The sequence below is a fragment of the Aquarana catesbeiana genome, linkage group LG01 (assembly GCF_042186555.1).
Source record: "Aquarana catesbeiana isolate 2022-GZ linkage group LG01, ASM4218655v1, whole genome shotgun sequence".
Classification (NCBI taxonomy): Eukaryota; Metazoa; Chordata; class Amphibia; order Anura; family Ranidae; genus Aquarana; species Aquarana catesbeiana.
Window position 1 is genome coordinate 630,100,339 of NC_133324.1, and position 21,839 is coordinate 630,122,177.

Genomic DNA, 21,839 nt, shown 5'->3' on the forward strand with positions numbered 1-21,839 from the left:
AGGTTAAAAAAAAAAAAGCCAACATTCAGTCCGTTTGTATGCTACCCTGTCCAACAGAAGCCAGACGTTTGGTCGGCTTCTGCCGGATGAGCATGCTGGAAAACCAGCAGCCAATCGACTCCTGATCAGTGAATGGTGGAGAGCATTGATCGGAGTGTTCTGGTGGGGTGGGTCGTCCCCCTGTCAGAACACAACAGCTCAGCAGGAAAGATCGCTGTACTAACTTTGCATAGTTAGTACAGCGGCTCTGATCGGAGCTGACAGTTTTTTTACGGGTTGAACGGGGAAAAACAACCTCATAGTGTGTACCAGTTATAAGACTATCCCAATGTGTTGAAGCAGGTTGTTGACAAGCACAACGCATGGCACTTATGACTAGCAGTTTTATTTATAAACGACTTCCATGGGGATGGCGGAAAATCCTCTTGTTCAGTGTCTGAGTGCACGTAGAATTTCACTTTAGGGCTGGATGACTGAGCAGATGCCAGAAATGCCAGTTATCTGATACCAGGCAGAGTGACAAAATGAGCAAACTGCCAGCATCCTGCCTGATGAAAGTGTGACCTACACTTGAACTAGTTGAGCATGTTCCTTATTCCTGTGTTCTTTTTCTATAGCTTGTGAAAATCACGGTAACTGTACATTCAAATTAATCTGCAATTGCAATTCCAATAAAATATATATATATATATGTTCTACAAAAAAATCACTCTGCTAAAATAAATACTTAAAGGGCCTGGTAAAGTTAGTTTTTTTTGTTTTTTTTTTGCGGGGGGGTATACGCCACAACATTTTTTTTTTTTTCACACATTTATCCCTGCTGATTGTTTACATTCACCTGTCAATCAGGATTTCTGTCTGATAGCTGAATGTGTCAGGTGGAGTTCAATCACTGGTTGTTAGGATGGGTTCTGGCTACCTAACAACCAGGAGGAGGCTGTCACATTTAGCAGTGATAATAAGGCTCCATGCACACAGGATGTTCAAAAAAGTAGTTCTGGACGTTGGATTGCTGGCCCTGCGCCCCCCACCCCAAAGTACCTTGTCCCCATGTTGATGAGGACAAGGGCCTCTTCCCGACAACCCTGGCTGATGGTTGTCGGGGTCTAGCTCTTCTCCCTTCTCCGGTGATGTCTTCTCCCTCTGCTGGTCCTTCTCCTTCTCTGGTTCTTCTCCCCTCTCCGGGTTCTTCTTCTTTCTGAGCTGTCTTCTCCCTCTTCTCTCGTGTCTTCTCTCTCCGGAGTCTTTTGCCGGGTCTTCTCTGCTGTCTTCTCCCTCTGTTCTTCTCCTGATGTTGACTCGACGCAAACTGTCAGTGTAATGCTGGGTCTGCCGTATGCAATGACTTATATTTGCATGAGGCGGGGGCCACCTGCTGACATCATTTGAAGGCCCCACCTCCTTATGACATCACCATCTGGGGCATGATGGGACGATGACATCACAAGGGGACGGGCCTCCGAATGATGTCGGCGGGTGGCCCCGCCCCATGCCAATATAAGTCATTGCACGCGGTGGACCCAGCATTACACCGGGAGATCGCATCGAGTCAACACCATACTCATTCACATAGGGTGGGTGGCCAGGATCTGGGGGCCCCCTTCCTAAATGGTTCTTCCAGATTCCAATAAGCCCCCGCCCGCAGACTCCGATAACCACTGACCAGGGTTGTCGGGAAGAGGCCCTTGTCCTCATCAACATGGTGATGCCCCAAAGCACCTATTCAAATCAATAAGCTCCCATAAGGAAACATTGATTTGAATAGAGGCAGAGAAATGCCCGACGAGGCTTAACGCTCTGTATACAGTGTTAAACTGCATTTAACAGCTTTTAACGGCATCTGGTGTTTTTAGGACTGCTCTTGAATGCGATTTCAGGAAGTTCAGACAGCTCATAAACTCCCCTGCTGATAAACGTCCAAAAACATCCATGTGTGCATGGACACAAAGGAAAACATAGAGGGGAGTTTATGGGCTGTTAAAAAAACGCCCAAACTTCCAAAAAGATCAGTTTATGAGCTTCAGTATGCATGGAGCCTTATACTACTGTCACTTCACTTCACTCTACAGCTGAAGATTAGCACAGTGAACTCCTATTTGTTCGACTGTTTGCACAAGATTCTCTATAGACTGCACATATTTCATCATTTCCCCTGCTGGTCAAATGTCCTTAGCCTATAGTTGCCATATTTTCTCTATTGGTGAATGTTAACTTTCATTGTGAAATGTTCTTATGGGTATTTTTCTTTACTTATCACTAAATGCAATGTAACTTGCATGGAAACATTACAGATGTTCATCAATGCCAAGGGTCACATTAAATAACTAAAAAATTACATTAAGTGAACAATGTTATATGTAATATTGTAATATATATTTCATTTACAGAAGTACAGCAGAAAAACAGAATGAGAAAAATTGGTATAATGTCTAAATTGTGACACGAAAGCTATTGATGTTCATAGACATGACATTTATTTAATTTGGAAGTTTTCGCAACTATTTTTCTCCTGTGGGTCTGGTAGACACCCACTAAATGATGGATCTCTGGAACAGCCTTTCTCAACCTTTTTAACACAGAGGAACTCTTGAAATAATTTCCAGGCCTCAGAGAACCCTGCTAATAATTACTATGTCTACATATCATGGTGGGGGGCGTGGCCTAAAGCTGCATGGCGTAGGACATAGTTGAGCAGAGCTCCGTCTGCAGTGTCCTTTCTCTTTTATCCTGCTACCTATCCTGTGATCCTATTCACCTGAAAAACACTCACTAAACTTATGCCAACAGCTGAGCCATGTCTCCCCCTCACAAAACGGAATGCAGTCGTAAAACTAGAAAAATTCCACTGTCAAGACAAGAACTCGCAGGGAGAAAATGGCGACTCCTCTTGTTCTTCAAAGTGCTGGCAGCAATCTCTACCTGCCAAGTGACATTAACATCTAAGGTTGAGGAATTCAAGGTAGACATCTCCTTGATCCACCAGGATTTTCACAAGCTGTGGGACTGGGTCTCTGAGACGCAACACCGCCTGAGCCACGTGGATAATGTAATTCCTCCTCTACAGGCCTTTTCTGACCCAGCAAGCTGTCCCTTTACATCCACTGCCCTTCAGATGATTTTTGCCCCCCCCCCCCCCCCCCAGTGGACTACTACAGACAAAGGGGATTTTTCTTTTTCTTCAAGTATGCTGCATCTGTTTATGGTTGTTCTGTTTACTACACAGTTTGGGACTCACTTGCTCACACAAGTTGGGGTGTGTGTAGAACGGGGTGGAATAGGGTGACACTTATTTATGCGCAACACAGCTCTCCGAGCCATGATGATTATGTGCTAGTTCACACACTTGTCTTAATGACCTGTAACGTTTTATTTTTTGTTAGATATATGTTGACAAAACCTGGGGATTCCATCTCCACCATGCCCACATATTTTCCCTTATCCCCCACATGGTCCCCTTGAAATGTTTAACCTGGAATTTCTGCGGTCTCAGAGATAAACTAAAACACACTGCTGTTCTGTCATTTTTGAAAGATCAATGTGCAGATGTCATAGTGTTGGTGGAAACTAATGTCATTGACTCTTTGCAGTTTGTTTTGAAGAAACCCTGGATGGCTGGGTGTTCCATGCCACTCCTACCACTCATACTACCTACTCCAGGGGTGTATCCATACTCATTGCCAAATCAGTCCCCTCTGAAATAAGATCGTTGGAGCTGGATCCCCAGGGTAGATGTATTTTCTTACTAGCCAATATTTCTGGTAATCCCCTGTTGATTTTAGCCTGCTATGTACCTCCCTGTTACACTTTAAGCGAGGGCATTGCCTTTATGTCCTGATACTCATCTGTACCAGCTATTTGGCTGGGCGATTTTAATATGGTAGCCAACCCTAGCCTGGATAGAATGGGCCAGGAACCAAGAGTACCACAGCCAGATCAGGTGACCAGGTTTAGTCGCAAAACCAAGGACCAGAGATAAAGAGATGTCTCCCTGAAGATAGCAGTAACGAGGGTCAACCACGGTATATCAAAGATACAATTATAGAATAACAACCTTTATAATTTAATAATTCAATTATGAAAACAGTAACACTAGGGGTGGGATTCCACCATGCTAGTGGAATGCCCCCCCCAGGATATTCTATTAAAAACAGTCTACTAATAAAATGTTGACAACTTTGTCACACTAAGGCGCCAAATACTGGGCCCCACACATACACTCATGCACGCAAAACCAAGTGGAGTGACTGGAGCAGTTGGAGTGATCTAGTTTAATAGTCCACACAGAGCTTATCCCAGTAAGGACTACTGCAGTAATTGTGTAGGGAAATTCAAATGAACCGCTGTATTAATCTCTCAAACTAACATGGTACACTTATCAGGAACCAGTGATACTGACTTGCATTGATCAGCGTATAGCTCAAAACTGAAGTATGCTTATACCAGATACCATGTAAAAGCCAGATAGATGTCCCTCAATGTATGGGGATAGTAGAAGCCAAGCGTATGTAGGCAATAGCAGTCAAATAGCATTAAGCGCCTTAAAAGTGTTAGCAGTCCAGCATGGATATGGTATAGCGTATCGCTAAGAACTTGTCTAGCAAAATCGTTCTTCAGTCAGAAGAATGTTCCTTATATTGGTGGTCAGTGGGAAGAATTTTTCCTTACAATGAAAATCAGTGAGAAGAATGTTGCCCTTACAGGTAGTTAAAACAATCCTTGGTGTATTTGGTTACAGTACATATGTAAGAAGCAGAAATTTCTCTCTTCTCAAGCAACCTCTGGAGGAACCCCTGGATTCCAATAAACCCTGCTGAGAAAGACTGCTCTAGAGCTAGCCAACTGTCCTTTTAAATCTAGGAGCACTTTATTGCAGTAAACATTGTTTATCACTATGTTTATTGGTTTAAACTGGCCATAGACATTGGAGGGTGGTTGAATTGTGTCTGGATGTCAGACATATCTTTTGAATGGCTTGCATATAAACATGAATGGTCAAATATGCAGCGTCAGGGTCTAGGTCCCAATGTACAAAAGAACAGCAGGTCTTAGACATTAGCTTTCATGGGTGTCAAAGCCTTCCTTCTAGCCTTTTCCCTCTGACATAAAGCATTAAGAGATTCCAAATCAAGACACAGCTGAGTTGTCAAAATCATGCAATCAGGCAACTAGCAATTTTTCAGAGGAAGAATAAGAAATGGCAGCCTTCATGTTCCTCTCATGGTAGGTTTCTGTAGAACCTGGCACAAAATCCACAAAGCATTATATATATTTACACTAAATACACTTTGTAGACCAGGCATCACTAAATGGCGGACTGCAGGCCACATGCGGACTTACCCGCTGCTCCATCCGGAGCCTTTCTTTCTCCTGTCATCCACCACTGTCATTCTCAAGGCAGCGCGGAGAACGGGAGGCAGGGGATAGCAAGGAGAGAGTCGGGAGGCACAGTTGCACTGGATGGAGGGCGGGAGCTGCATAAGTTAAATTTTTCTATTAACTAGCAGGTGATTGAATGCTAGGACTCAAGCAACCAATCACCAGCTTGTTAAAAAAAAAAAAGTTAACCCCGGCAGCCCCCGCTGTTCATCCAGTGCTGCTGTGCCTCCCGGCTGCTCTCCACTCTGTGTAATGTAGGCAAAAGGACATGGCTGTGGATGGAAAGGCAGGGGTGATATGAAGGCGGCAGTGTTGTGTGTGTGTGTGTGTGGGGGGGGGGGGGTGATTTGAAGGTGGTGGCAGATGTGAAGGGGGCAGAGCACATTATTGTGATACAAGGCAGGGATGTGAAAGGAGAGCAGTGCTGTGGGGGGAGGGGTGCAATACTGTTTTAATAAAGTTAATATCATGCAAACTGAACTTCACTATGGGAACTGTTTTGTTTGTTTTTATGTCGGCTGCTATATGAGATCTGGCCATGAACCGTTGCTCCTGAGGGAGAAATAGGATCCAGGATACACATATTGAGACTCTGTGATCAGAGAACCTTGTGAATCTTATACTGATCTAATGTGGGTCTGACCACTATTTGGTGGTCATATATTTCTGGTAAGCCTCCAACTGCTGCACAAGGGTGGTGTGCTTTTTCTATCTGGGATCTTTAGATGGTCTTGAACCCTTCCTGCTGACACGTCTGAGTTGAATAGCTATAAGGACCTATTTCCCCTATAAACTAACATCCATATTAATTGGTTTTAGTGACTCTTACATCCTAGCCACATGGTTTAATTATTCCCTGAATTCAATAGCATTTTTTTTTTTTTGCACTTATTTTGATTGCTGCAAGTGAAGGTTGCTTATGCAGTTAATACAAACAAGCCAAGTCACATTGCATGTATAGTATCTCACGTTTAATGTTACAGAAGCCCTGCGCATTTATCTCTCTATATTGATATATTTTGTACCTAAGTATTGTGCTACCAGCTTCTTTTTATACCATTATACTAGCCATAGCACAGGAAGTATTTTTTTTTTTTTTTATTTTAAGTGGGGGGGATGTAAAGGAAGCAGTGCTGGTAGGTAGATTTCTAAGGGGGCAGTTCTGTGTGTTGTGGGGGGTGAAGTAAAAGGGGCAGAGCTCTGGGGGGAAGATGTAAAGGGGAGCAATGCTGTGGGGGGAGATGTAAAGGGGGGCAGTTCTGTGTGTTGTGGGGGGTTAAGTAAAAGGGGCAGAGCTCTGGGGGGAAGATGTAAAGGGGAGCAATGCTGTGGGGGGGGGGATGTAAAGGAGGGCAGTTCTGTGGTGGGGGATGTGAAGGGGGCAGTGCTGTGGGGGAAAGATGTGATGTAAAGTGGGGGCAATGCTGCAGGGGTAGGGGATTTGAAGCAGGTCAGTGCTGTGGGCAAGGAAATGTGATGTAAAGGGAGACAAGTGTTGTTGGGGGATGAGGGGGCAGTGCTGTGTGTGTGTTTGTTATGTGAAGGGGACAGTGGATACTAATATAAAGGAGAAACTGATGTAAAGTGGGTGACTGAGGACACTGATGTGAGAATGGGATTGGGATATAAAATGAGGGAAATGTGATAGGAAGGATCTGAGACATCGCAGAAATATGCAAAATCGGACCTCTGCGGGAAGAACATTTTACTGTTTGGACCTCCACAAATTTTAATTCAATACCTCTGTTATAGACCATTCCAACTACCAGTATATGAATATCACTTGTTGGGTAATATTTTTTAGCATAGTTAACATGTGATAGCAATATATTTAACAAGTTTGCATTCTATTCTCAATTCATTTGAATTCCTTTTTCTTTTCTACTCAGCAATTGCGCCATGAAAACCTAGTAAACCTATTAGAAGTTTGCAAGAAAAAGAAACGGTGGTATTTAGTCTTTGAATTTGTGGATCGGACAGTGCTTGATGACCTTGAACAGTTTCCCAGCGGATTGGACTTCAACCGAGTTCGAAAGTATTTGTTTCAGATTATCAGAGGAATTGGATTTTGCCACAGTCACAATGTGAGTAGCACAATAGCACAAGTTGTTGCCAGCAAGTAATATTTATTGATGTGTTGCAAATTGTTTCCACTTCAGTGTACCTTATAATACCTCATTTGAAGCCTGATAAAAGCCTAGATTAACATTTACCTGTCATAAGGTAAAAACAGGTTAACACCACATTCTGTATAGAAGATAAGATAGTAGTGGTGACTTAAAGGATTAGCAGGATTGGACCTGAGTGTAAATCCATACTTGGCTATTTTGCCATAGGGAAAGTGTCCTACCCAGATGCTTTCCACTGCACTAAGCAATGCTGTCATATGCAGATATACAATCCCGGATTGCTGGTCATACAGCTACTGTACATGGAACCAAATACGTGGTTGGTAATGGAATGCTGGAGCTCCCTTTTAGGCTGCTATAAACTATGTTAATGGCATGCAGGTCTTGGATAGTTTCCAAAGGCCTGTGTGCAGCAAGTCCAATGAGTGCATCAATGTAAAACCTCTGTTTAAGGTAAACCTGATTTAAAGGAAACCTGTATAAGGCTTGGTTCACACTGGTGCGACATACCTCCTGACATTGAGAGCACGTGTTGCATGATGTGTACAGATCAATGATTCCCTATGAGAGCCGTCTTAACTGGTCCGACTTTGGAAAAGGATTCCTGCACTACTTTGGTCAGATTTGGTCCAATTGCAGCCCATTGAATATCATTGAAGTCGTATCCAAGTTGGATCAGCATCTTAACTAATCCAATTTGTGACATGTGACTTGTGCTCAGAGGCATGTTAGCAGTGCAAAATGTATTGAAAAAACAAAACAAAATCAATACCAGACCTAAGTTGTACTCATCTCAAGTCGGATCCCCTTCATTGAAGTCTGACCGATGTTTGACAGATGTTGCAGGGCAAAGTCAGATTGGAAGTCATGAGACTTTAATGTTGGAGTAGTGTGAACCCGGCCTAAAGCAAACTAAGAATGGTGCAATACAGAAAGCACCACAGGGTGTCTGTTCCTATTTTGGCAACACCACATACCTCCCAATCTACAGCTGGAGAAAAACCCTATATAAATACTCTTTTTTTGAAAACCTGTTCTCTCGAGACAATGTTTGGGCTTCGAGATTAGCATCACTTAGACACTAATCACTGCATTGTGGGAGACTATATATGTATGCCCCAAAACTGTACAATGTTTTCAAGGGCTCCAGCAGTGCATCAGAGAGGCAGGGGTGGCTTTGACGAAGAAGGGGCAGATACTGGCATGTGTTGTATTGTGTTAGTCAGAGTTTGCTATATACAACTTTGATACAAATTAACCAGTTCCCGACTGCCTCATGTCTATATATGGGGGCCGAATGGCTCTCCTGCGCGAAACCCCGTACAGGTAAACACACAAATCCCTGTGCTGTCAGAGGAGAGGAGACATGTCGTTTGTTCCTACTATGTAGAAACAGCGAAATGTCACCTCTCCTGCTCAGTCCTATCCCCATACAGTTAGAACACACTGAGGGAACACACAATTAACCCCTAGTGTTAACCCCTTCCCTACCAGTGTCATTTACACAGTAATCAGTGCATTTTTATAGCACTGACCACTGTATAAATGTCAATAGTCCCAAAAATGTGTCAAAAGTGTCCGATCTGTCCGTTGCAATGTCACAATACTGCTAGAAATCACAGATCTCCGCCATTACTAGTAAAAAAAATTAAAATGCATTAAAAATTTCATAAATCTTTCCCATAGTTTGTAGACGCTATAACTTTTGCGCAAACCAATCAATATAAGCTTATTACGATTTTTTTTTTTTTTTTTACCAAAAATATGTAGAAGAATATATATTAGCCTAAACTGATGAAGAAATTAGTTTTTTTTTTTAATTTGGGGGATATTTATTATAGCAAAAAGTAAAAAATATTTTTTTTTTCAAAATTGCCGTTTTCTTTTTTGTTTATAGCGCAAAAAATAAAAATGCAGAGGTGATCAAATACCACTAAAAGAAAGCTCTATTTGTGGGAAAAAAAGGGACGCAAATTTTGTTTGTGTGCAGCCTCGAATGACTGCGCAATTGTCAGTTAAAGCGAAGCAGTGCCAAATTGTAGAAAGTGCTCTGGTCAGGAAGGGGGGTAAAATCTTTCGGGGCTGAAGCGGTTAACTTTAATTAAGGTGCATTTATATAGTAACAGAAGAGTATTCAGCTCCAGCACACCTCTTGTAATGAAAAGCTTAGCTTGTGTCTCGATGATGTTTAGATATATTTGCAGACTGGGACAAAATCGGTGAAATGCAGTTGTTAATTATATGTAGCCAATCATTATTTTCTCCTCTGGTTGTGCTACTAATACTAAATTTCAAAACAAGGTGGCACAGCATAAAAAATGTATACAGTGCAGTATCCTAATAAATTAAGCTTCCTTATGCCTTTAGTTTATTATGATTATTACTAATTTGAATAAATTAGGAAGAGCACAGTAGACTGTGCACTTGGATGTTCACATACATTTCTTTTTTTCGGGTCACATACATTGCATTATTGGTTTTACCAGGCTGTTACCATTGTACATCTATGCTCATGAACAAGCATGTATGTTTGATTGGAGGGGAGTTGCTTACAGATGTTAATCACTGAGAATTAACATGTGCATACTACCCAGTGGTCATTATCTAACAATGGCTTTATAAAGATCAATGTGCAGCATTGCGTGGCCACTTGTAATGACTGATAATTTGAACTTACAATACGTTTTATACAGTGCTATTTTTTTTTAAAACCCCATACCCTCCTGGATGGAGATGTATGTATACATTCTAAAAAGGCTCCACCATGGCTGCAGAAATCATCCTAAAAAAATGTTCATAGGCAACTCTAAACTCGACTTGTCTATTAAAGAACCTGAAAAGAGTTCCCACTAGCCCACAAACTCTGAAAGTCCAGTATTTTTGCCACATGCCAGAACTGCAAAATTGCCACTAAAGGCCTGCCACATCATTCTGCATGAGGATCCTTAAATAGAAACCCTAGATTAGTTTTCCTTAGGGCCAGTTCTTGTGCGTTCCCCTGCAATACAATTTGGCAGCGAATGGGCTGCCAATCGCACCGGAAAGCACAAAAAGTAATGCATGTGGTACCATGCAATCTGGTGCCTGCAAACTCACTGTGTTTACAATCTATGTTTGGGGTGTCATTAACAATGTAAACAACAACACATCCAATCGCAAAAGTTTTTTTAATACGGTGTGGGAAATGTGCACGGAACGCGCCTATCCCGCAGTAGGTTCTGGTGTGAACCGGCACCTAGGGAGAAACTGTCTGTCTATGTATATATCTCCATTATTACATACGTATTTGCAAAACAGGTATGCCTGGTCTGTTTAAGGGTAAAAAAAACATTGTATAACAAATAACAACAGTAGGGTTTAGACTTGATATACAGTACGTGGGTTGCATAACATCCATAAGCCTGCCACTGCACTGGCCACACTTGACTGCATCTGCAGGTAGCAACTTTTTACTCACCAAACCAGTGTTTTGTAAGCTGACAACATGCTGTATTCAAGAATAGGCAGGAGCTGCCAGAACAGTGACAACACCCAGGACATGGTAAGACTTCATACTATCATAACTTATCCTAATCTATCTTATCCTTTCATTATTGTAAAAGAGAAATACAGGAAGTAGTATGGAGTTTTGGTTAACTCCTTTATGTTGGCCATACGTTACTTAAATTGTTGCCAATTCCTGATGAATTGTCTGAGATTTGAGCACCTTACGTCACCACCTGGCTCTGCAGATTTCCATCTGAAAATCAAAGGAGCCTGGTGCAAACTTCTAAGTTGAATAGCCAATCAGATGCATTCACTTTTCAGGAGCAGCGGCTATCAGAATACAATAGCCAACAGAGAAGATTCTTTCATCCACAGGAATTACCTTTGTTAAGGGAATCTACTGATTTCTCGCATTCAACCTCCCCCGAGTTAAATGAGAGAAATCATGACATGTGTGGCTAGACTAAAGCCTATACATGGGTCTAAATTTTGATCCATGCATGGCCACTGTGGTTGTACAAAAGTTGATCTACTGATCGACTTCTATACAACCGCCCTGCTGGATTTTCCCCACTCAATCAGCACTGCAAGCTATAGCCCACAATGCTAAACTGTGTATTCTGGCAACTGTCAGAATACAATTTTGCAGCAGAGAGGATTCCCTCATCCACCTCATATGTGTGGATGGGGGGAATCTTTTCAGTTTTTTTAGCTAAACCCACTGGTTGAAATGGATTATTTCTATTATGTTTTATAAACTTTAAACTTTGCCTCTTTATCTAGATCATCCATCGAGACATAAAGCCAGAAAACATATTGGTTTCCCATTCTGGTGTGGTAAAATTGTGTGATTTTGGTTTCGCTCGTACATTGGCTGCCCCAGGGGAGGTTTACACAGATTATGTGGCCACGCGATGGTACAGAGCTCCAGAGCTTTTGGTTGGGGACATCAAGTACGGCAAGTAAGATGATTTTGCAATAATGTACAATAGTATAAGTTTCTTGATTGTGAAAGTTTTTCAGTAACTAATACTGTTGTCATTTGCTTACCAGAGCTGTTGATATATGGGCAATTGGCTGCTTGGTAACAGAAATGCTTACTGGGGAACCACTTTTTCCTGGGGACTCCGATATTGATCAATTATACCATATCATTAAATGCCAAGGTATATTTCATTTCATTATTAAATGCGTGTAAAACATAAATAACAGCAATTACAGTATTTCAACAATTGGTGTGCATGGCATTCATTTGTTATACAGTATGTACAGCTACTAATACTATCTAGTCCGAGCTGGATTTCCAACACTGAAGTCTGTAGGCACTCAACCAAAGTATCATCTCTTTGCTAGGATCACCTCTTTTACATAGAACACTTCTTTGCTTTAGTGGTCCTAGCCTGTTTCAGAATATTGTGAAAAATGTAAATAGGCTTATAAGGGTTGGCTGTATTTTTTACTGATCACGGTAAACCATTTGAGAACAATAATTATACAAGGAAAAGTCACCTCTTTGTCTCTACCGACACAGGCCTTCACTTCCTAAATCTGGCCATGTGCCCTGCAAACAAAGCAAATCTGCCTAAAGTGATTCTGTAGTTGAGTTTAATGTCAAAAAGTGCAACCTGCAAAAGAGGTTTATACTGAGTCTTTTGCAAAGCAACAGCCTGTTTACATCCAACACACTTCCAGGAGTGTGGCAGAGGATGCAAACATCTGACACTTCCAGAAGTGTCAAATGTAAAGATAAATGGAGTTGGATTTAACTCTCGTACAGACCTAAGATTGCAGGAATGGGTGGTAACTGCTTTAAATGAGAAAGTTCATGTAATTTTCCTTGAGACAGTGAGGATAAGGTTGCAAAACAACCAGTGGGTGCATTGCCGGTTCACAGAGTTAGGATGAAGAACTGAACTAGTTAGGAGATAGCCTCAGCTTCCTATGTGCATCTCAAAGTTAAACTGGAAACCAGTAAAGCAAGAAAGTTTAGAGGATAGAGAATCAGAAGACTGAGGGCTATGGAAAGATAGCAAGTCAAATGCTTATTGTGTTATGAATACATATAATCCATTGGTGTTGCACATTTTGAAAAGCTGGGAAATTAGATATTTATAGTAAAAATTATTACAATGATTAGATCTGCAGTCTTTAAATTTAGAGTAGTTTCACAATAGGACTTCTCCTTCTGTATTTGGTTAAGATGGTTGGGTCACTACTAACCTTCTGGACAGCATATTGAGATAATTGAGTGTATGCATCATGTGTTGAAGTTTTGGGACTCTTGGAAGTGTATTCAATATTTTTATTGTCCTTTATATCTGCCTAATGTGGTTTTGTGTCAATGTGCAAAAACAATCATGCTGATTTACTAAAGGAGTAACTTTACTCAATAAACTGAGCTCAGATTCACTTAATTTATCCAATCGTGTGAAAAACAAATCACATGTTTTTTGCACATGCTTGGGTATTCAAAGTATACACAGCTAACATTAATTGAGAGATTTTCATCTGTTTTAGTAAATCAGCCTCACCATATCAACTGTTAACAAAAGAAAATGTCATTGAGGATAGTAGGCCTGTTTATATGAGAAAATGTACACTTTTCTACAGCTATATTCACAAAAGAGTAAAAGCAAACAGGGTCACTTATCCAGCGCTCAAGATAAGAAGTAAATTAAACTAAGCAGCTGCTATAATCAAATATAACATTAAGGAGAACGCAAAAAAGTTCCAAAGAAATAGGTTCTTTCCATCTTAAGCAGCGCTGCTTAAGCTGGAAAGAATCTATTTCTTTGGAACTTTTTTGCTTTCTCCTTAATATAATATTTACATTATTATTATTATTATTATTATATGATATTAATCTTTTCTGTAACAGAAACATATTGGCTAGGGATGAGCTCAAGTGTGTTCGGATCCTAGTCTGAACCTGCCTGAGCTATCCCACCAGGAAGCTGTCACGGGACCCAGCCAATCATAAGCAGCTGAGGTTATCCCCGCCCTGCAGCCGCATGTATATAAGGAGCATGGAATCCCTGTTACAGTGACAGCTGTAACTATGGGAATTCCTCTCATATTAATCATTAATACGAGCAGAAAAAATATAATAAAAGTCAAGCAGTTTTTTGAATAATTTATAAAATTTCAAATGCATGCTTTGCAGGCTACTTACAGTAGATCACTGTCCATCATGGAATGTCAAAATAGTGAAGTTAATATTTTTGTCAGTTACAAGATAACACTATAAAATGACATAAACCCTGCTGTCCTGTGTCAGATTAATAAACACAATGGATAATGTGAGTTTGTATACAAATGTTTCATTAAGCGAGCACCACAGAAGACTTGGCTGATAATGATATGTCTGTCAATGAAATCATTTCACAATAAACATACTGTCATTACATTTACAAATTACAGATCACTTAACTGTATATTGTAGGTAACCTAACACCACGACTTCAGGATCTCTTCTATAAGAACCCACTATTCGCCGGAGTGACCTTGCCAGAAATTAAAGAGGTTGAACCTCTTGAAAGACGATATCCTAAGCTTTCTTCTCTCATATTAGATTTAGCCAAGGTATTACATAATAATATACAAATAACAATTATATGTTCATTATGATCAATGTTGTATATCTTATTCTATGTTTGGCTCACCTTTAAAATCCAGTGCAGAGTGAAGTGACTGTTATTCATAGTAAATAAACTGATTCTATCTATCATTTTAGTACAGATTATAGTATAAAAGTTAATACCCGATATGTTATTTAGGCAACACTACTGTTCACTCACAGCCATAGCTGGGGCCTAAAGGGCTGATTGTAATCATCTTTTGATTCCTGATATTTGGACAAGCTTTTCACTAAAAATTATAAACTAATGTCAGCATTCAACAGCAATGGAATCTACAAGTTTATGTCTACCAAAGTTCTTTCTTCAACATAATGTATTAGATTAACATTCAACATTGTGTAGGATTCTCAAAAATCTTTAATTGATTAAAATAAATATAATATCCCAGAAGTTGGCTCTGATGAAGAAGTGCTGTCTCAAATTGTGTTAGCCAGTATATTAGAGGCTGATCTTTAAATGAAGCACTAATGGATGTATGAGTCCATTTGCTGGTCGATGAGATGTTCCTTATGGAAATGAAAGGAGCATGTCTTTTTATAACTTTCGTGAGAATATATTTATTTAAACCAACTAAAGATTTTTTTGAGGATCTTACACTATGCCAGTGCACTATCAGTTTTATTTACGGTCAAGGTTTTGTCTCTTTTGGTAACGGACACCACCAGTGTGCAATACACCGCCTAATATAAACTATTCTAATTTCCCTTTAGAACTTCAGAATAAAATCATTTGTTTGCTAGTTGACATCTGTTTGTTTTTTCCTATTCAAAATTTTTTGAGCTTTTTGGAATCCTATGCTGGGAGAACCTTTTGATAGCGATCAGTGGGGCTTATTAACTAAACCTGGAGAGTGCAAAATCTGGTGCAACTCTACAAGGAAAACAGGTTTTAGCCCTCTTTTACACTGAGGGCGGGATTGAAATCGTACGAGTTCACCTGAACTCACACAATTTCAAACCCGCATTTCAGTGCGACTTCGGGGCGATTTGAAAGACATCTGTGCGGGTTCATGCACAGATGTCTATTGAAATCCCCCCAAAGTCACCAAAAGGAGTCCAGGAACTACTTTTGGGAATCGTTGTGGCGCCGCAAAGTCTGCATCGCACCGATTCAGACAGTGCCGTTGCTGGCAATAGGCTCCGATTTAGCATGCGATTGGACATGTCAAATCGCATATCAATTTGACCCAATGTGAACGAGGGCTTATTGCCAAAGCTTAATTGGACAAGCTAAAGTTAGAAGCTGATTCACTACCATGCACAGTTAGACCAGATTCTGAGTGCTCCAGTTTTAGCAAATATCCCCCACTGTTCATCAAATACACACTAAAAACAGGATCCTTCTAACTGGTATAGACATTTATACACATTGTGGAACATTTTGTTCTTTGTTAGGGGTAATGCTCATAGGTATACAATTTGCCAAGTACTGATCTGTATTTATCTGGATCTGAATGCGACAGTAATGCATGGAATAGAGAATCTTCGGATCGGCAGCACACCCACATAGAAGGTAAAGTATAAAGTCTTTTATTGACGCATACATATTAAAAGCACTGGATGGTTACAGGCAGGGGAAATGCAGGTAGGTTGATGCGTTTCACACTATAGAAGTGCTTTGTCAAAACCAGGTAGTTTTGACAAAGCACTTCTATAGTGTAAAACGCGTCAACCTATCTGCATTTCCCCTGCCTGTGACCATCCAGTGCTTTTAATATGTATGCTTCAATAAAAACTTTATACTTTACTTTCTGTGTGGGTGTGCTGCTGATCCAAAGATTCTCTGTACCATGTTTTCTGCTGCAGGGCATGCACCCCACCTAACAGAAACAACATTGGAGTTTTACCGATTGCATCACCTGTGAGCAGCGATCTCTTTTTCTCTACCCGTGCGGCAGTATTGCATGTTATGGGCTTATACACACTGCTCCATTTTTGATCCATTTTGGTCTGCTTTTATTTTTCATTTACAGGCAGACAAAGTTGGTTAAAAAAGTGACAGTGACAGATGTTGGGGTTTGTCTTAAATCCTGTCGCTGTCACTCTTTCTGGACAGCTTAAGCCAGCCATACCTGGATCGAGATTTGGCTGGTTTAGAAGGGACCAGTCAAGTCTACTGATCGACTTCTGTACAACCACCCTGCTGGCTTTTACTCGATCGATCAATGTATTCTAATGGCGGGGAAGTCTCCCTGCTGTCAGAATACAAGAACTCAGCGGTAGTGAATCGGATCTGTTTTTTTTTCGTTCAAGCTGCTAGTTTAAAAAAAAAGAAAATTAGGTATGTATGGGCTGCCTTAGTCTGCATGTAAATTTAGAACAGGTAGAAAGAAATGCAGCATTTGTTCCGGATACTATAATTACATGTTTTAACTGCATATTGATATCAGACTACAGTATTTTTTGGTAGTTGGCTTTGATTTAAATTAGGCCATTTTACACTACTGAAACACTTAAAACACCATGGTTAAAATACTAATGGGAACACTTTAAATAACTCATTATCTTGTGTTGCAGAATTGCTTACAAATTGACCCAGACAAGAGGCCACCCTGTGTGACTTTGCTGCAGCATGACCTGTTTAAGAAGGATGGATTTTCTGAGAGGTGTGTATGAATCAGAAATTGTGTCATAAAAATGCTCTTAGTTCCGAGCTGCCACATATTCTTTATTTTTTCCTCTTAAAGAAAATCTCTTTAGCACACAATACTCTTGCAAATGCATGATTGTTGACTAATCAACCTAAAGGAAACCTGTAGCCATTTTTAAGTTGTGGATGAAGTAGGGAATAATTTAAAACCCTTACCAACATATTTTTTCTGTCTGGCTTCCATTGACAAGATTTCCCTGCACTTGCTGTCTCTTGACACAACAGGAACTGAAAGTAGATCTCTCCAAAAAGAGGTGAATTTCTCTTCCTTTTTTCGGGGACAACACCAAATTTTCGATTTTTCCTTACATTCGGTGGGGTTGGGGGGGTTGGGGGTTGATTTACTTAAGGCAAAAAGACTGTGCACTTTGCAAATTGCAGTTGCACTCTGAAAGTGCAGTTACTCCAGGGCTTAGTAAATGAGGTAAAGGTTCACTTTGCAAAGAATATCCAATCATGAGCAAGGAAAATGAAAAAAAAAATGTAATTTTTGCCTGCACATAATTGGATGATGGAAGTTGGCAGAGCTTCTGCTCATTTATTAAGTTCTGGAGCAACTGCTCTTGCAGAGTGCAACTGCACTTTGCAAAGCGCACAATCTTTTTGCCTTTAGTAACTACACCCCATTGTTCTTTGGGAGCAATAAAGAGGGTGAATCTCTTGTGCAGTGGCACAGATAGGAATATAAGCCTGACAGAAATTCTAATCCCAAACGCAGATAAAAATCTCCTTTAGGTCATCGCAAAATCACATTCCATGATGTTACTTTTTAATGTCAACTGCAGAAAAATGGATGCAAATCACTTTCTAGCAGCTCAGAGCAGATTGCCAAAGTATTGGTTCTATTGATGGGTGGGAATATTTGTGGATTGAACTGATTGCTTGCAATGCTTAGTTTTGCTCTAAATATGCAAAAGCAGTAATACGTCACAAGAAGGCTGTATTTCCCACTACAGCACCAAGACTGTGCAGCTCTGCATTTTTTTTTCAAAAGAAGTAGCCACAAGGAAAATCCAGACAGGGGTAAACAAATATATAAATATGGGTAATTAGACAAAAGCTTGTTTAGTTTAGGGGTGCAGGGACAGGGGTTATACATACATACTTAATTCCTGGCTCCAGAAGTCTCTCTTCATCAATGCAACTGGTCCAGCGCTGCTGCCTCTCTAAGGTGCTTAGGGCTGTGGTCTCATGCCCACCTTCAACGCTTACAATACAGGGTTATTTGAAATGCAGTTCAAGGAGGGGGGCATCGCAAGAGTAGATTTTGTCTAATTCCAAGAGTTCAGCTTTAACAATGTATATTGCCTATGGGAAATAAATAACAATCTATGCAATTTATAGTGCTATACAAACAGTGAATGGGGAGAATTGTTCTACTAACCGAGGAAGTCATAATAATTAAAGTGAACCTGTAATCCATTTTAAACTATTAAAGGCCTGCCTAAGATTAAGTGCCACAAGATGCCTTATATTGCTTTCTATAAGCCCTGTTCTGATTCAGTTTCATGTTGTCATTGGGGCCCAATTTTCCCTGATTATGTGGCTAAATCTTTCTTCTGTCCAATGAGACTGCTCCATTAGCTTGCAAGGGCTTTTTCATTGGACATAGTAATGGTTGTTGCCAGCACCCCCAGGTATAGGAACATGTGTGGCTGCCACCTTGTGACCTTTTATTGTTCTGCTATGGCATCATTGTTATATACAATAAAAAAAAACATATAATGACTATGCATAATTATGTATCCTTCTGTTTCATTGTAAAGGTTCTCCCAGGAAGTCAGTGCAAAAGTGCAGAAGCTTTCCAAAGATATTCAACCACAACCTAAGAAAACAAAGAATGTTAAGAAAGAAAAAGATGATTATCCAGGTGAAAAGAAAGCCCTGGCACTACAGGTAAAATATAGTTATTTGATAACACATCACCAAAATATAAGCTTGCAGTAATTCCTGAGAACTAATCAGCACCCGGTGAATAGTCAATTAGATTATGTCTGGTGGAGATTTTCCTTCACTTCCATCTTTAAAGTGTAACTAAAGGCAAAACCTTTTTTTTTGGATAGAGTGGAGAGGGATTAGAACACTTGTCAGTTTCTATTGCTGTTTGTGCCCCCATTAGGAAGATTCACCCTCTCTATTTGCCCTGTTTATCATTATCATGGAAAATGGAAGTAAAAAGAAAATCTCAAATTTTGGGTTGTCCCCAAAAAACTAATAGGAGGGAAATCATCCATTGGGGACACTTGTTCTTTTGACCTGGGGGTCCCCAAAGATTGTTTTTAATTTGCAGAGATTTCCTCTCACTTCCTGTTTGGCTAACGAACAGGAAGTGAATGGAAAGCTTTGTAATGGGACACAGATGGCAAAAAAAAAAAAAAAAATCTGATAGGGGTTATAATCCTCCCCAACTCTATCCAAAATGAAAAAAAAAAGTTTTGCCCTTTGTTCTACTTTATTAAAACTGTTGTCATCAAGACAGGAAAAAAAGTGGAAATCTCTCTAATGGACATTGTATGCAAGATATATTTTTTCAGCACATTAGTCACTCCTATTTAAATGCACAAGTGACACCAGAAATGGCTGATATCTTGCAGATATCAAAAATGGTGACATGCATCCCAAAGCCTGGTACACACTACACGTCCCTGCCAGAACACTCTGATAAGCGCTCCCTGCCATTGACTGAGAGCGCTGATCGGGAGACGATTGGATGCTGGTACTCCAGCATGCACATCCAACAAAAGCCGGTCAAACGGACAAACTGACATACACACAGACCGAATGTCGAACGTTTTTTTTTTTTTAACCCGCCAGTGTCTTCCAACATTCGGCCTGTGTGTACCTGGCTTAAGACATTGAATTCAAGATTAGGCTATTAATATTTATTTGTTGGAAAGAAGCCTCCAGTATAAAGCGATACAGTAAGTGGTGACTAGGTTAGAATGTATTAAGTAGGTTGAGCCAATGCTGCAAATTGATAAATGTTATAGGCATTTTCACAATTCTGAACAGGCCATGTGGAGACCTATTATGAAAAAGAAATAAAGATAATCTGTCATTAAAGAAACACAGAGGCTCCAAAGGTCAGTCTCTTATGCGTTGTTACTGAAAAAATGGGATATCAGCATCATGTATTTTTCTACAGAACAGTTCTTAGAAACACATAATCTATCCAATATTTTTATTTTGTATGCAGGATTTTAATATCGATCACAAAGTAAAGGAGACTAAACCTTTAAAGGTGAAAATCATTAAAATGGATTCCGAAAAGGCTGAGAAGACTGATGGGGCATCTAATGCCAGTGGTTTATTTACTGGTACCAGTAATCAGGGAAGGACAGTACCTTACGTCACACTAAAAGAGTCAAGCAACAGCCTAGATCACCATAAAACCCCAGCTGGGATGATTCCTCCAATAAGCTACAACCTCACTGCCATTTCTCCGCATTTATCTTCCAATGCCACTGCATCATCTGGCTCCAGCCATGTTAGTTTCAGGTATTTGGAGCTCTGTTTTTTGTTAGTTTTTTGTATAAAACATTAGTGACCCTATTCCCTTTTGCTTTTATCCAAGGGTGAATCAAAAATAGCCATATAGATGGGACTTTATAGATGCCAAAAACAACATTGAACAAAAAAGCATGTTTTTAATACAAAAAAAAAATCATATTTGCAACAGATACACTGTATTGCACAATTCGAATATACCTCTGAATCAGCACCCCTTACTATATAAGTTACCATTTATCTTCACATGGATTAAATGACACAGGACAGAGTAGTCCTGTTAAATAATACCATTCTAATTACAAGTACTGCATAAGACTTCTCCAATCACAGGGTGGAGGTGTTGCAGTTCTGACATGTTTCGCTATCAGCTTCATCAGGTAGACAAAGGTATCCCAAGTCCATAGCTAAAAAACCCTTCTCTTTGAAACCTATAAAGTCCCATCTATATGACTATTTCTGATTTAGGCTACTCTCACACTGCAGTGACAGGGCAGCTCCTGGCCGTTAGCGCTAAAGCGCAGCTCATTTCTGCAGCACTTTAGCGACCGTTAGTGGGGCGCTTTTAACCCAAATGAATGGGTTAAAAGCGCCCGTGTTGGGACGCTATCGAAGCACTTTTCAGGCGATTTGAAAGCGCTGTCTAATCATTTCAATCGGCAGGGTGTTTTGGGAGGTATACAGCGTTCCCATACCGCCCCAAAGATGCTGCTTGCAGGACTTCTCCTAACGTCCCGCAAGAGCACCGCCCCAGTGTGAAAAGTCACACTGAAATGAATGGGAGGCGGTTTTCAGGCGTTATTTAGAGGCTATTTCTAGCGCTAAAATGCCTGAAAAATGCCTCAGTATGAAAGCGGTCTTATACTAACAAGGGAGGTGATGTCTTCAAGTCAAGTGTGGTCAATTAATTTACTACACTATATGGCCAAAAGTATGTGGGCACCTTACTGTTACACCTACTTTAACTTATTGAGTTCAGGTGTTCCAGTGAAGGAGTTTGGAAAAGGCCCTTTTATGTTCCAGCATGATTGTACCCCATGCACAAAGCCAAAAC

The 21,839-nt window shown here is 40.4% G+C and overlaps 1 protein-coding gene across 2 annotated transcripts in view; it reads left to right on the forward strand.

Annotated features, from left to right (window-relative positions):
* The window catches only part of CDKL2 (cyclin dependent kinase like 2), an 88,134-nt gene that overhangs the window by 42,313 nt on the left and 23,982 nt on the right, over positions 1-21,839 (forward strand). For both annotated transcript variants that reach the window (XM_073601020.1, XM_073601019.1), the window contains exons 3-9: positions 7,266-7,460; positions 11,775-11,953; positions 12,045-12,157; positions 14,434-14,573; positions 17,146-17,234; positions 19,045-19,174; positions 20,475-20,776. In XM_073601020.1, coding sequence (XP_073457121.1) covers positions 7,266-7,460; positions 11,775-11,953; positions 12,045-12,157; positions 14,434-14,573; positions 17,146-17,234; positions 19,045-19,174; positions 20,475-20,776 — 1,148 coding nt within the window. The remainder of the gene's footprint in view (positions 1-7,265; positions 7,461-11,774; positions 11,954-12,044; positions 12,158-14,433; positions 14,574-17,145; positions 17,235-19,044; positions 19,175-20,474; positions 20,777-21,839) is intronic.